Raw genomic sequence first — 13065 nt, 5'->3', positions numbered from 1 at the left:
CACCTTGAGGCGACTGTTGTTGTCATCTGGTACTGTATAAATAAAACTGAACTGAAAGCAACTAGATTTCATTAAGTTTCTTGAAGATGTTTCACGTCTCATCCGAGAAGCTTCTTCAGTTATGAAACAAAATGGTGGAGATTCCCAGGTATTAATCCCTAGTGGAAGTTATCCCTTAAGAGGGTTGTTGACCCATTATTGATCATGTCCCTCACCACATGCGCCATGGTGTGAAAAAAGGCGTGGATTATTATTGTCAGAGTTTTGATGCATGCTCAATCAACCAGGTAAGTAAATCCCAAAGGTTGATTCTGTTCACCTGGACGTTTTCAGTGGAAGAAATGTTTCATCATCATCCAGTTGACTTCTTCAGTCTCAGCTGACCTTATAAACAGGACATTTACACAATGAGTGAAACTATTGGTGGGTGAACAATGGGCTGGGAGGTCATGACCATTAATCAAAGACCATTAATCAAAGACCATTAATCAAAGAACACTGATCAATGGCCATGAGTCCCATTCACAGACAGTTGGGGAATGGCTGCAATCACAGATTGTAAGATGGTGACAGATGTACCCTTAGGCCCCCTCCTCGATTCAGAGATGGTCTTTCCCTTTTCACGTAAATGGCCTCCTTGACTCCGCGCTCAAACCAGCGTTCCTCCCTGTCCAGGATGTGTACATCCTCATCGTTGAAAGAGTGTCCACTGGCCTGTAGGTGTAAATAGACTGCAGAGTCCTGGCCTGATGAGGTGGCTCTTCTGTGTTGTGCCATCCTCTTACCCAGAGGTTGATTGGTGTCCCCGATGTAGAAATCCTGGCAATCCTCCTGGCACTTAACAGCGTACACTATATTACTCTAATTTTTATATTGGGGGACCCAATTTTTGGTGCAGCATGTTTTGGGATTTAAAACAGAGATGTGGTGTTTAGAAAAAATTTTCTGATACTCCGTACGGGATCACTACAGGTTTTCGCCTGGGCAGCAGTTGTCCTTCTCTCCTGGATCGGCTGGAGCTTTCTTTTGGCGCCTTCCCAGCTTTGACAAAAGTCCAGCTGGGATACCCACATTTACTCAGGGCCTTCTTGATGTGCTGTTCTTCTGTTTCCCCTGGCTGCTGTGTCTGTGGGGATGGTGTTCGCTCTGTGTTGTAGCGTCCTGATGACGCCCCGATTGTGCTCCAAATCACAACAGTCGCCTCATTGAACTTTATTAGGAAAAGACCTATCTCTCACAAACAACAGCAAAACTGCATTCACTTTCACACAAGTGGGTATGTATATTGAAAACATTCTGGAGACCACCACTGATAGCCCTCAGTGTTTTAGTAGATACTCTAGTGGTATCACACCCCATGTCCTCGAGTTATCACTTCACAAATTTGTCCAGGCCGCCCACCTAGCAGGGTTACGACAATAAAAGAAGCAGTTGTCATCAAAATAAAAGCAACAAAGTCATGCTGCATTTGTTTAGCTGCCCCCTCTGCCTTTACAAAGGTGGGAAGACACTGTTGCCATGATCTTTCACAATCCTCCAAATTTATCTTTAACCGAGAAATTTGTTTCTTAAGCTTTATGCTCTTTGTTGTCACACAAGCACAGCAGAGAAATCCACTGTGTACATTTAGATTTAGCTAGATATATGTCATGTATACGTTACTGTTTATTCTGTAATATCACACCAATCATGGTAAATGGACTGATTCTTATATAGCGCTTTTCTACTCTCCCGGAGTACTCAAAGCGCTGTATACAACACGCCTCATTCACCCATTCACACCCACTCATACAAGCACTTCTAAACTCAAGTGCAACTAATAAACATTCACACACATTCACACTCCGATGAACGCATCGTTCAATTGGGGTTAGTATCTTGCCCAAGGATATTTGGCATGCAGACTGGGGGAGCCAGGAATCAAACCACCAACCTTCCGATCAGTAGCTGATCTGCTCTACGACCTGAGCCACAGCCACCCGCAGTACACTGACTTCTACCACCAGCACCTTGGCCTTGAGTTGTCAGCTGTCAAACACTTTATTATCTCAGGAAAAGAAAAGATGGATAACTCATGATCCTTATAAAAATCACACAGAACAGGAAAACCACAGACTCATATTTACTGCTGCAAGCTCCCCAAGGGAGGCAGGAAACCTGGAAAGGAAACTGGACTGCATATATAAAAACCACAAGCTACCACAGTGAGACCACAAAGCTAATGAGACAGATGTTGGTTTGAATGTTATCTTATCCTTTTCTTTGTTTCTTGGTTTTAAACACTGGCACATATTTGGATCTGATTTTGCTTTAAAAAGTGGGTTGTGCCACTTACCAAGCTGCTCGAGCATCTTGTCACACTCATCCAGGATGAAATGTTTCATGTGACGCAAATTGAGCGTCTTGTTGCGCGTCAGTGCCAGGATTCTGCCTGGTGTTCCCACCACAATATGAGGAGAGTCTTTCTTCAGCACCTCTTCGTCCTTCTTTATAGGCAGCCCTCCAAAGAACACTGCCACCTGCAGGAAAACACAAGCATAGATCATACTGTTTGAGCCTGGGAGAAACTGATGTAGGAGTTCAAGCTGCTTTACCTTGACAGTGGGCATGTACTTTGAAAATCTCTCATATTCCTTGCTGATCTGAAACGCCAGCTCTCTGGTATGGCACATCACCAGTACAGAGACCTGCACATAAAAATGGCTAAGATTAAGATATAGTACCAACTTAATTCACTATGGGATGTTTTTACTGCACATGAACTTAAGTAGCACTATGGTCCTTGAAAACACGATGCATCTGTAAATCTGAATGTAAATGGTAAATGGCCTGTATTTGTATAGCGCTTTACTAGTCCCTAAGGACCCCAAAGCGCTTTACACTACATTCAGTCATCCACTCATTCACACATTCACACACTGGTGATGGCAAGCTACATTGTACACTGTTCTTTTTTCCCTGCACACTACTGCAAGTCTTTCGTTCACGCTCAAACAGCCCAAAACTCTTTACCAAGCATTCTGCCAAGTGGATGGTAATAATTAAGAGTGACTCGAACATTTTTTCTCTCATCTGGATGTTAGCAGTTGGTCAGTCAGGAGTTGTGCAAGAGCCCTAATCACAACATCATGGAGTCAACTGACTCTATGACTGTCAAGTAAAAGTCGGCACTTTACACAAAAGACACAACGCAATATCTCGAGTTTGCTTTCAGGTTTGTTTCTGAGCCTGTTAATCTAGATATGAAGGCGCCACAAGTACAGAACAAATGTGCTCATTAGCTAAAAATCACAATCAGCTGTAAGCAGAATCTAAAATAAAAATAAATGCAGAAAAGCAATTAAATGACAGCTGTTACAATATAATAAAACAACTTTTAGCTCTGACCTTTAATCCAGGCTGCTACACCTCACCTGTCCGGTGATGGGCTCTAGCTGCTGCAGGGTGGCAAGAACAAACACTGCAGTCTTCCCCATCCCAGACTTGGCCTGACAGAGCACATCCATACCCAGGATTGCCTGAGGGATGCATTCATGCTGAACTGGAAGGAGAACACATGAGCAGGAGAATTTCAGCTCATTCAGGATGCAGCAACCAGAAACCAGTACTCAAGTCACTTCTTTCACTCCCAGTTCAATACAAAGTTACCTTTATTACCGTTACCTTTAATTATTTCACAAAGCTTTCGGTGGTTTGTCCTCCAGTATACTTTCTCAGGGTCTTTAACAGAGTCAGACCTCTCAGGTCATCACATGCACATCTTTGAACTGTTCCCAGACTTAGATCTACGGGTGCTTTCAGTATCTGTAGTCCTGTTCTTTGGAGCAAGTTGCCTGCTGACCTGAGGTAAGTTATATCTATGACTACTAGGGATGGGTACCGGTGTCCGGTGCCATGATGGCACCGGTTCTGACATAAACGGTAGTAACCAGACCGAAAAGCAGCGCACATTTCGGTGCTTTATTTCCTGAGATGTCATACACTTTGGATTCTAGCCAATCATTTTACGTTTCCGAGGATAGTAGGCGGGCCCAGGTACTTTCTTTTAGAGCAGAGCTACAGATTAAAAATGCCCAAGGCGAAGCGGTCAAAGTCTGGCTGTACTTCACAGCAAAAGATGCAAACTCAGCAGCCTGCAACAAGTGCTTTAAGCTGATACTGTGATACTGTCAAAGGAGGTAACACCTCAAATCTGATGGAACACCTGGCGACGCAAAGCGGTTTTTTTAAAGCCGAGAAATGTGCCGTGTTTGACACCGTGCACATCTACTGCGGGTGTGGTGCCTGTTATCGGACCCGGAGTTAGCAACATCCCCCAAAAACCCGAAGAGTAGAGTCCTGGCCCCTAGCCCTGCCAGCGTAGCAGAATGATGAGGATGATGATGGCAGCAGCAGCCGTTCTCCTCTGCGTGAGTAGCTTCATGTTGTTCGTGTGTAATTAACGTTGAGTACGCTAACCACATTATTACATTAATGCATGTAAGGTGAACTAGCAAACACCGTCGTAGTTACATGCGGCTGTCTTCTTGTTTGATGGCAGATACTCCCTTCACCCTGGCCAAAAAGGCTAAAATGACCAAAGAAAAATTGGAAAACAGTTAAACATGAGAGGTTTTTGGACAAAGTTTGTGTTTTTTCCATTGTTTAAGCACTGCTTCCAGCCAAGAGTGAGACCATATATGCCCTATAGCTGCAGAAAAGGCTAACATTGTTATCTTTTTACAAAAAAACAGCTAAACATGAGAGGTTTTTGGACAAAGTGTGTGTTCTTCATTCTTTAAGCACCGGCACGTTTCAAAAGTACCGGTTTGGTACTGGTATCGGATAAAACCTAAACGATACCCATCCCTAATGACTACGTTCAAAAACAGGCTCAAAACCTTTTTATTCTGACTGACCTACAATGAGACTCAAAATGTGGTTTTAGCGTCAGGGTTACAATTAGGATAGAGTTAGGCATTCATTTGTCTTGATTAGGGTAAGCAGCTAATAATGATAATGTATACTTCTTTGATCCCCGTGGGGAAATTCCTCTCTGCATTTAACCCATTCACTCTTTGAAGCAGTGGGCAGCCATTGGGTGCCCGGGGAGCAGTGCGTAGGGACGGTACCTTGCTCAGGGGTACCCCCAACCTTCCGATGAGGGGGCCACCACTCTACCTACTGAGCCAGCCAAGCTAGGGAAAGCATTATGTCAGCTGTGCTATGTAAGCTATGAAAACAAGTCACCGGATCCCCCAAAAGGCTGCGTTCTCAGCCCCCTACTGTACACATATGACTGTGCACCAACCCAGCCACCCAACGTCATCGTCAAGTATCCTGACGACACCACTCTGATCTCTCTGATGGAGATGAAACAGCGTACAGGGCAGAAGTAAAGAACCTGTCCCGCTGCTGCTCAGAAAATAACCTGAAGCTGAATGTCCTTAAAAAAAAAGAACTCATAATGGACTTCAGGAGGAACAGACCGATAACAATGACCGCTTTTTATCATTTGAGGAAGATGATAACAAGGCTTTAAATGAATTGGCACCTTCATACCTCTCTGACCTTTTACACCTTTATGTTCCATCCTGTGCTCTCCGATCCCAGGACTCTGGCCTTTTAAAGGTTCCTAAAGCCAGAAAAAAGACAATTGGAGAGCGTGCCTTTTCGTTTCCTGCCCCATTTTTTTGGAACAACCTCCCTCAAGATATTAGGGAGGCATGCTCTGTGGAAGTTTTTAAAACTAAGTTGAAGACACATTTGTTCACCCTATCTTACATGTCTTAATTCTATGCCTTCTAGTTTTTAAATTCTTACTGTTTTTTACTTGTATTGCTATGTATCGCTTTTATTCATTTATCTTTTTAGTTTCAAATAGCTGTACAGCACTTTGTTTGAAAGCGCTTTATAAATAAAGTTATTATTATTATTATCATCATTATTATTATTATTAATGGACAGCGGGTGGAATCTGTCTCCACCTTCAGGTTCTTGGAAGAATAACCTTGATCACAAGCTGCTGCTGGCCTTCTACTGCTCCTCAGTGAAGCGCGTACTCTCCTACTGCCTGGCTGTTTGGTACGCAGACGCCACGACGGAGAACAGGAAGGCTGCACAGACTGTAATTAACACCGCCTAAAAAATCTGGCTGCCCTCTGCTATCCCTGGAAGCCATCGCCAGCTCCTCCTGTTTCAGAAAAACCAGGTCCATCAAAGGTGATGGTTACATCACCTCACTCACATCCCGTGAGTGTGAAGGTCCCAAACCTTCACACTCACAAACAGCTTCTTCCCCTTGATAGTTAACAAACACTATGCCCAAACCCCCCACGCCCTGCCAACCACCTCACCAATCTGAGCCATTATCTGAGCAACCCTCATCACTCAGGCCTCTCACATACATGCTCTACAGTCAGACCTTTGCACCACTTCCAAGCACTCCAATCTGTGCCTTAGTCTTTTTTTTTCACATTTTCCTCTAGATTGTACATATGGCTATGTTTGTCATTTATTCCTGCTGTCTATGGAGCACCTATACATTTGTTGTACATTTACAATGACAATAAATGGCATTCTATTCTATTTTGCTGTTTTCACGGTAGGTTTACAATGATTTAGATTGCAAACTGTGATGGGGCGTGGTCTGCGGTGCCGTGTGGACGCACCCCGCCGCGTCCTGGGTTTCGGCACCAGTGTGGTGGAATTAAGGCACGGCGGGACCGCAGATCTGTGTTTTGAGCCATCTTTATTCAACATTTGTCACACCACCACAACCCCACCAACCCCTGAGTCCCCATGTTTTAACACGGTGAGCGTGATTGCGGATGCTGTGCAGGTGCATCCGCACGGCACCGCAGTCCACGCCCCACCACATAAACCTACACAGATTTTCATGTTTTTATCTTCTGTGTTCAGCACATCGAGTTTGAGCATAATGAAATGTGCTATGTAACTAAAATTACCATTGCCAACACAAACCCACCACAGCTCTGTTAAAGGAGGAACTGACATTAATCTTTATCAGACACTTCAAATACAGAGAGAAGATAAAAAGGTGATTAAATTCAGCAATGGTTGTACCAGTTCCACATTTTCCTCCTGGCACCAATTACTTACCCTCAGACGGATGTTCAAACCCACAATCCACTATGGCTCTCAGCAGTTCAGGTTTCAATAGAAAGTCTCTGAATCCAGAGGAGTGAATGGACACATAAGAGCCCTTCACCCCCTCCTTTCTTATCGACACGTCACTTGCACCTCCAACATCTCCAGCCCCTCCGGCCTCCACCTCATCATCCTCGTAGTCCAACAGCTCGTTATCTACGTCGTTTTCTGTCATCCTGACCCTGCTGCGAAACGAGAAAAACAAATGTGGTGTATGAAACTTCAGGAACAAAGAGCTTTTAAACTTTCACAGTGCTAAAAGGATCAACATGGCCAAAGTTATAATTATTGGGGTCAGCATGTGTGCAAAAAGGAGCCAGCAGCTTAGACTTCAGGTTTTTTTTCACTCCTGGTTCGGAGACGTCAGTGAGAGCAAATGTCCTTAATCTAGCTATCTCAAGCTCATGCTCTGAGTGCAGCAGCCCAATCCCCCCTCCCAAAGTCAAGTCCTAATCAACTTCATTGTTATTATACTGACAATTAGACATACATCATTAACCCTGGTCTCCAAGTCCCTTGGAAACATGCAGGACATCGTTCCATACAATCCAGTGTATAAATGAATGACATACATGTGCAGCTCATCACTGTTTCAGAGAAGAACCATTTCTATTTTTACCAAACAAACTATAAACAGAGACCAAAATAGTGCAGAGAAGAATAAAAAAGATTCTTCACCCTCCTCAAAAAATACATAAAAATTAGAGAAAAAAGGGGAGAGAAAACAAATACACTGAAAAATGTCAACAATGTTGAGAAATGATGAATTGCTTTTTAGGCGTTTAGAGATAATTACTATGACCTGCTCCAGTTGAAACAGAGCTGTAGAATGGGGGAGAACGCTGATTTAAGTGACTTTGAACACACCTTGATTATTGGCGCCCTGTATCCTAATCTGAGTACTGCAGAAACGTCTCTGCTAAGGTTTTCCCACACAAATCCAGTGTAAACCCTTTGTAGGGTTTACAGAGAATTGTCCAATAAAAGAGAAAATATCCATGGAGTGCTTTGTTGATGTGTGAGGTCAGAGGAGAATGGCCAGACTGCTAAACTGCTTAGCTACTTGCAGACATGCATCATAACAAAACATAAGATAAATGAAGTGGGCTTACAGAGGCAGGAGAGCACACCAGGTGCCAGTCCTGTCCGCTAACAACACAACAGCAAGGCTACAACTTGAACAACATCATCACAACTGGACAACAGAAGCTTGGAAACCGTTGCCTGGTTTGATGAGTCTGCTACAACACTTGCATGGGAGGGTCAGAATTTAGCACAAACAACATGAGTGTAGATAAATACATATTTTATTGATCCCACATGTTTGTGTTACAGCAGCATGATAACAAATATGAGTAAAAATAGTACAGTCTACAATGGATGTGCAGCTGACAAATCTGCAGGAACTGTGTGATGTTATGATGTCCACATGGGCCACAATCTCTGAGAAAATGTTTTCTGCACTCTGTTAAATTGTTGGTACAAAGAATTCAATCAGAACTAAAAAGGTGTACAAAGGTTACAAAGTGTTTTGAGTGAAAGCAGAATACTTAACACCAGGTACTGTCACACTGGTGCCTATCCCAGCTTTCTTAGGGCAAGAGGCAGGGTACATCCTGGACAGGTCGTCAGTCTGTCACAGGGCTAACACATAGACACAGACAACCATTCACACCCATGGGCAATTTAGAGTTTCCAATTAACCTAACCCCACTAACTGCATGTCTTTGGAGTGTGGGAGGAAGCCGGAGTACTCATAGAAAACCCAGGGAGAACATGCAAACTCCACACATAAAGTGGAGTTGCCTGATGGTGGAACTGAATTCAGGACCTTCTTGCTGTGAGGCAACAGTGCTAACAACTGTGCCACCCTGCAAAATTAATTTATATTGCATAAATGCCAGAATAGTGGTGTGTCTAACATGAGGCACCAACTTGTACGGCAGGCTAGAATTTCTATAAGGACTCCAGTGATGTCCACCACCTCAGGTTGAAAACATGAACCAGTCCACTGTGCTAAAAAACAATTGCCTGGTTTCATTTTGAGCTTCTATTTTGAAGGAATATTCCGGAACTTTTATTTTTATTGTCGCTGAATATTAAATAGCTATAACCACACGCGCAGTTATGTTTTGACTTTTGAAAGTTCAAATCCAGCAGTACTGATATGTCTTTAAGATTTCTTCATCACACTGCAGATCATAACCGACATGAAACTACGGTCGCCATAAAACTGGGACCATCCCCGATGTCTGTTATTCACTCGGGCTCGTCTGATATTACGGCAGCTGACGTAAACACAGCGAGTGGCCTTTTTAGCAATAACCGTAAAAGCAAATTCCAAGTATTCTAAACAGCTAGCTGCAATTAGCTCAGCGGCTAACAAAGAACTCATCATATCCTCACTGGAACATCTCACGGCTCAACATTAAACTTCAGAGAGGTGACAGTCATGTTGCCGCAGGTACTGGTAACGTGCACTGCCTACAGTTCTTTTAATAATCGACATACCTTCACTACGAGAGAGAAAAGTCAACGGCTGTTTAAAGTAAAGCGCGACTGTTAGCGCGTCACAATGACGTGTAGAACGCGACAGACAACCAACCGCTGTAGGACCCGACGGTGTGTAACCATGCAGATGTCAGGCTGAAAGTAACAACAGAGAATCTTTGCTATAAACCGCGTCTTGTTTAGATTGCCAATCCTGTGAAGACATTAAACGGTAAATCATCAAAGTCTTTTGTTAAAGCCTAAGGCTGACGACGAAAGCTGAACACAGCGTTAGTTGACAGTTACAGATTTAATCGACTGCACTTCACGTGTTCAAGTGCCACGTGCGGTGTTTTGCTCCAGTGAGTGTTAGACAACAAAACAACATTACCGCTTTAACTTATTTTGGAAGGTAAGCTCTAAAATGTGAATCGACAAAGCAAAATAAGTCAGTCTAAATTTTTATTCGATACTATTTTACAGTTATTGATAATATCAAAATGTATAACAATAATACTTTACATGAAACAGAGATGTCGTGTTTTGGTGGTGGTCCCAACTTCTGCCCAGAGTGTGGGAATGTTCTTCCTCTCCCAGGAATACCGGACGTAGTGTGCTGCCCCGGCTGCTCTTTTAGGATCCCTGTATCAGGTAAATTCCATATCAGAGTTTATGCGAGTGTGAGCATGAGCAGCAGAGATTTTGCTGCTATCTCACTTTTTGTTTTTCTCATTTCACTTCCATCTTGATATTCCTGTGATATTTATACAGCTTGTACAAATGAAACGGCAAAGCAGAGTAGCTATCTGAGAGCTATCTGCTGTCCATCTTTGGATCATTTTAGTTTCTTGCAGCAAGTGATTGTATTTTCCTAAGCTCAATATACAGTATTGTGGCAAAAGAATTCACTCACTCATCCAAATCACTGAATTTGGTGTTTCAATCACTTCCATGGTCACAGGTGTATAAAATCAAGCACCCAGGCATGCAGACCGCCTCTACAAACATTTGTGAAAGTATGGGTTGTTCTCAGGAGCTCAGTGAGTTCCAGCATGGTAATGTGATAGGATGCCACCTGTGCAACAAGTCCAGTCAAGTCCTCAGTACTAAATATTCCAGAGTCAGCTGTTGGTAGTGGTAAGCAAAGCAGAAGTGATCGGAAACGGCAGCAACTCAGCCACAAAGAGGTGGGGCATGTAAAATCAGAGCAGGGTCAGCAGATGTTGAGGCGCACTGAGTGCAGAGGATGGCAACTTTCTCAGAGTCAATCACTACAGACCTCCAGACTTCATGTGGCCTTCAGATTAGATCAGAACAGTGTGTAAAGAGCTTCATGGGATGGGTTTCCATGACCACCAGCTGCATCCAAGCCTTACATCACCAAATGGAATGCAAAGTGCTGGATGCAGTGGTTTAAAGCAGTGGTGGACTCTACAGCAGTGGAGACCTGTTCTCTGGACTGATGAATCACGCCTCTTTTTCTGGCTATCCGATGGATGAGTCTGGGTTTGGTGGTAGCCAGGAGAGCAGTTCTTGTCTGACTGCATTGAGCCAAGTGTAAAGTTTGGTGGAGGGGGGATTATGGTGTGGGGTTGTTTTTAAGGAGTTATTTCCAGTAAAAGGAACTCTTAATGCTTCAGCAAGCCAGACAGACGATGCTGCACAAAGTGCTTAACAATATAAAAATGCCATTAAAAAGAGACAATGTAAAACAATAATAACAATATAAAACAATGATAGGACAATAAAATAATTAAAACAATAACTAAGACTATTAAAATAAGACAAAAATTTTTGGGTCATAGTGTGTTAAAAGCCAGGGCATAAAAAGTAGTGATTTAAATTGATCAAGTGTTTGTGCAGGTCTAATATTTAGGGGGAGACTATTCCAAAGTCTGGGACCTGCCACAGAGAAAGCTCTATCGCCACGAGATTTGAGATCAGTCCGTGGGATGGAAAGCATTAATTTTGAGCTAGACCTCATGGTTTTTCCTGGAGCATAAACAGAAAGGAGCTCAGACAGGTAAGAAGGGGCTCGGACGTTAAGTGACTTTAAAACAAAAAGTAAAAGTTTAAATTGGATCCTGTAGGAGACAGGAAGCCAGTGTAGAGAAGCTAAAACTGGGGTTATATGCTCTCTCCGTTTGGTCCCAGTTAGCAGGCGAGCAGCTGCATTTTGGACCATCTGAAGACAATGAATGGAGTTCTGGTCGAGACCAAAATACAATGAATTGCAGTAGTCCAACCTGCAAGTAAGGAAGAGGCGAATAACACGTTCAAAGACGTTAGCCGGGAAGTATGGCTTTACCTTGGCCAGCTGTCTTAACTGAAAGAATCAGAACTGGACTACTGCACTCACCTGCTTATTCAATTTAAAAGAACCATCAAGGTAGACACCAAGGTTTTTTACATGTGTTTTACAATAGGAGGAAAAGGGGCCTAGAGTGCTATCGATGTGATTATTGACAAAGTTGCCGAAAATGACAACTTAAGTTTTATTTTCATTTAGCTTTAGAAAATTTAACGACATCCACTGTTTGATGTCGTCAAGGCAGCGTAATAAGAGCTGGGGACGGTCAGACCCTGCTTTTAAAGGCAGATAAATCTGCAAATCATCAGCGAAACAGTGGAATGAAATGTTGTAACACGAGAAGATGGAACCCAATGGCAACAAATAGAGTGCAAACAGGGCAGGACCCAAAATAGAGCCTTGAGGTACACCGTATTTAAGAGGGGCTAGTTTGGAGTTATGGGGGCCATATTGACATAAAAAGACCTTCCTGACAAGTAGGACCGAAACCACTGTAGGGCAGATCCCTTTAGGCCAGCATGAAATTCTAGCCGTCATAACAGGATGTCATGGTCGACCGTGTCAAAAGCTGCTGACAGGTCCAACAATAAAAGGGCAGCAGGGCTACCAGAGTCCAGAGTTAAAAGAATATCATTAAAAATCCTTAAAAGTGCCGTCTCAGTGCTATGTAATGATTTAAAACCAGATTGAATTTTTTCAGAAATCACATTCAAATCAAGGTGGGCCTGCAACTGTAAGTAGACCACTTTCTCCAAAACTTTAGACAGTAAAGGAAGCTTTGAGATTGGCCTGTAATTGGACAGAACAGTTGGGTCCAGGTTATTTTTTTTTAAGAAGAGGCTGAACTATTGCTTGTTTAAAGCATGATGGAACACAGCAAGGGACAGATTAATTAATCTCAGGATAAAAGGCCCGACAGTATTAAAAGTGTTTTTAAGCAAACTTGGGGGGAGACAATCAGAGGGGCAGTATGATGATCTTAAGTTACAAACTACCGCACTCAAGTCATTCAGGGAGACAGGATCAAACTGCTCTAAGACAACTGAGCACATAGGAGAAAGACTAGGATCTGAGGCAGCAGTCGACGAGACAAGAGCCTAGGGGTGGGCGGTATA

The 13065-nt window shown here is 43.2% G+C and overlaps 2 protein-coding genes across 8 annotated transcripts in view; one reads left to right on the top strand and one right to left on the bottom strand.

Moving 5' to 3' along the window:
- The window catches only part of ddx39b (DEAD (Asp-Glu-Ala-Asp) box polypeptide 39B), a 25565-nt gene extending 15771 nt beyond the window's left edge, over window positions 1-9794 (bottom strand). For 6 of the 7 annotated variants that reach the window (XR_001223327.3, XM_019350777.2, XM_019350780.2 and 3 more), the window contains exons 1-5: window positions 9661-9794; window positions 7102-7334; window positions 3414-3541; window positions 2595-2687; window positions 2336-2519 (exon numbers count right to left, since the gene is read on the bottom strand). Coding sequence is in view for 6 of the 7 variants with exons in the window: in XM_019350777.2 (XP_019206322.1) it covers window positions 2336-2519; window positions 2595-2687; window positions 3414-3541; window positions 7102-7324 (628 nt within the window). In the remaining variant the exon portion in view is untranslated. Of the gene's footprint in view, window positions 1-2335; window positions 2520-2594; window positions 2688-3413; window positions 3542-5541; window positions 5615-7101; window positions 7335-9660 lie in introns of those variants that run through there. The other variant, XM_019350782.2, reaches the window with a different exon arrangement.
- polr1h (RNA polymerase I subunit H) overlaps window positions 9749-13065 on the top strand; it is a 15860-nt gene continuing 12543 nt past the window's right edge. The window contains exons 1-2 of the mRNA XM_003458519.5: window positions 9749-10051; window positions 10171-10290. Of these exons, the coding sequence (XP_003458567.1) occupies window positions 10173-10290 (118 nt within the window). The 5' untranslated portion in view covers window positions 9749-10051; window positions 10171-10172. The remainder of the gene's footprint in view (window positions 10052-10170; window positions 10291-13065) is intronic.

Source organism: Oreochromis niloticus, linkage group LG22, assembly GCF_001858045.2.
Source record: "Oreochromis niloticus isolate F11D_XX linkage group LG22, O_niloticus_UMD_NMBU, whole genome shotgun sequence".
NCBI lineage: Eukaryota > Metazoa > Chordata > Actinopteri > Cichliformes > Cichlidae > Oreochromis > Oreochromis niloticus.
This window is presented reverse-complemented; position numbering and strand designations above follow the sequence as displayed.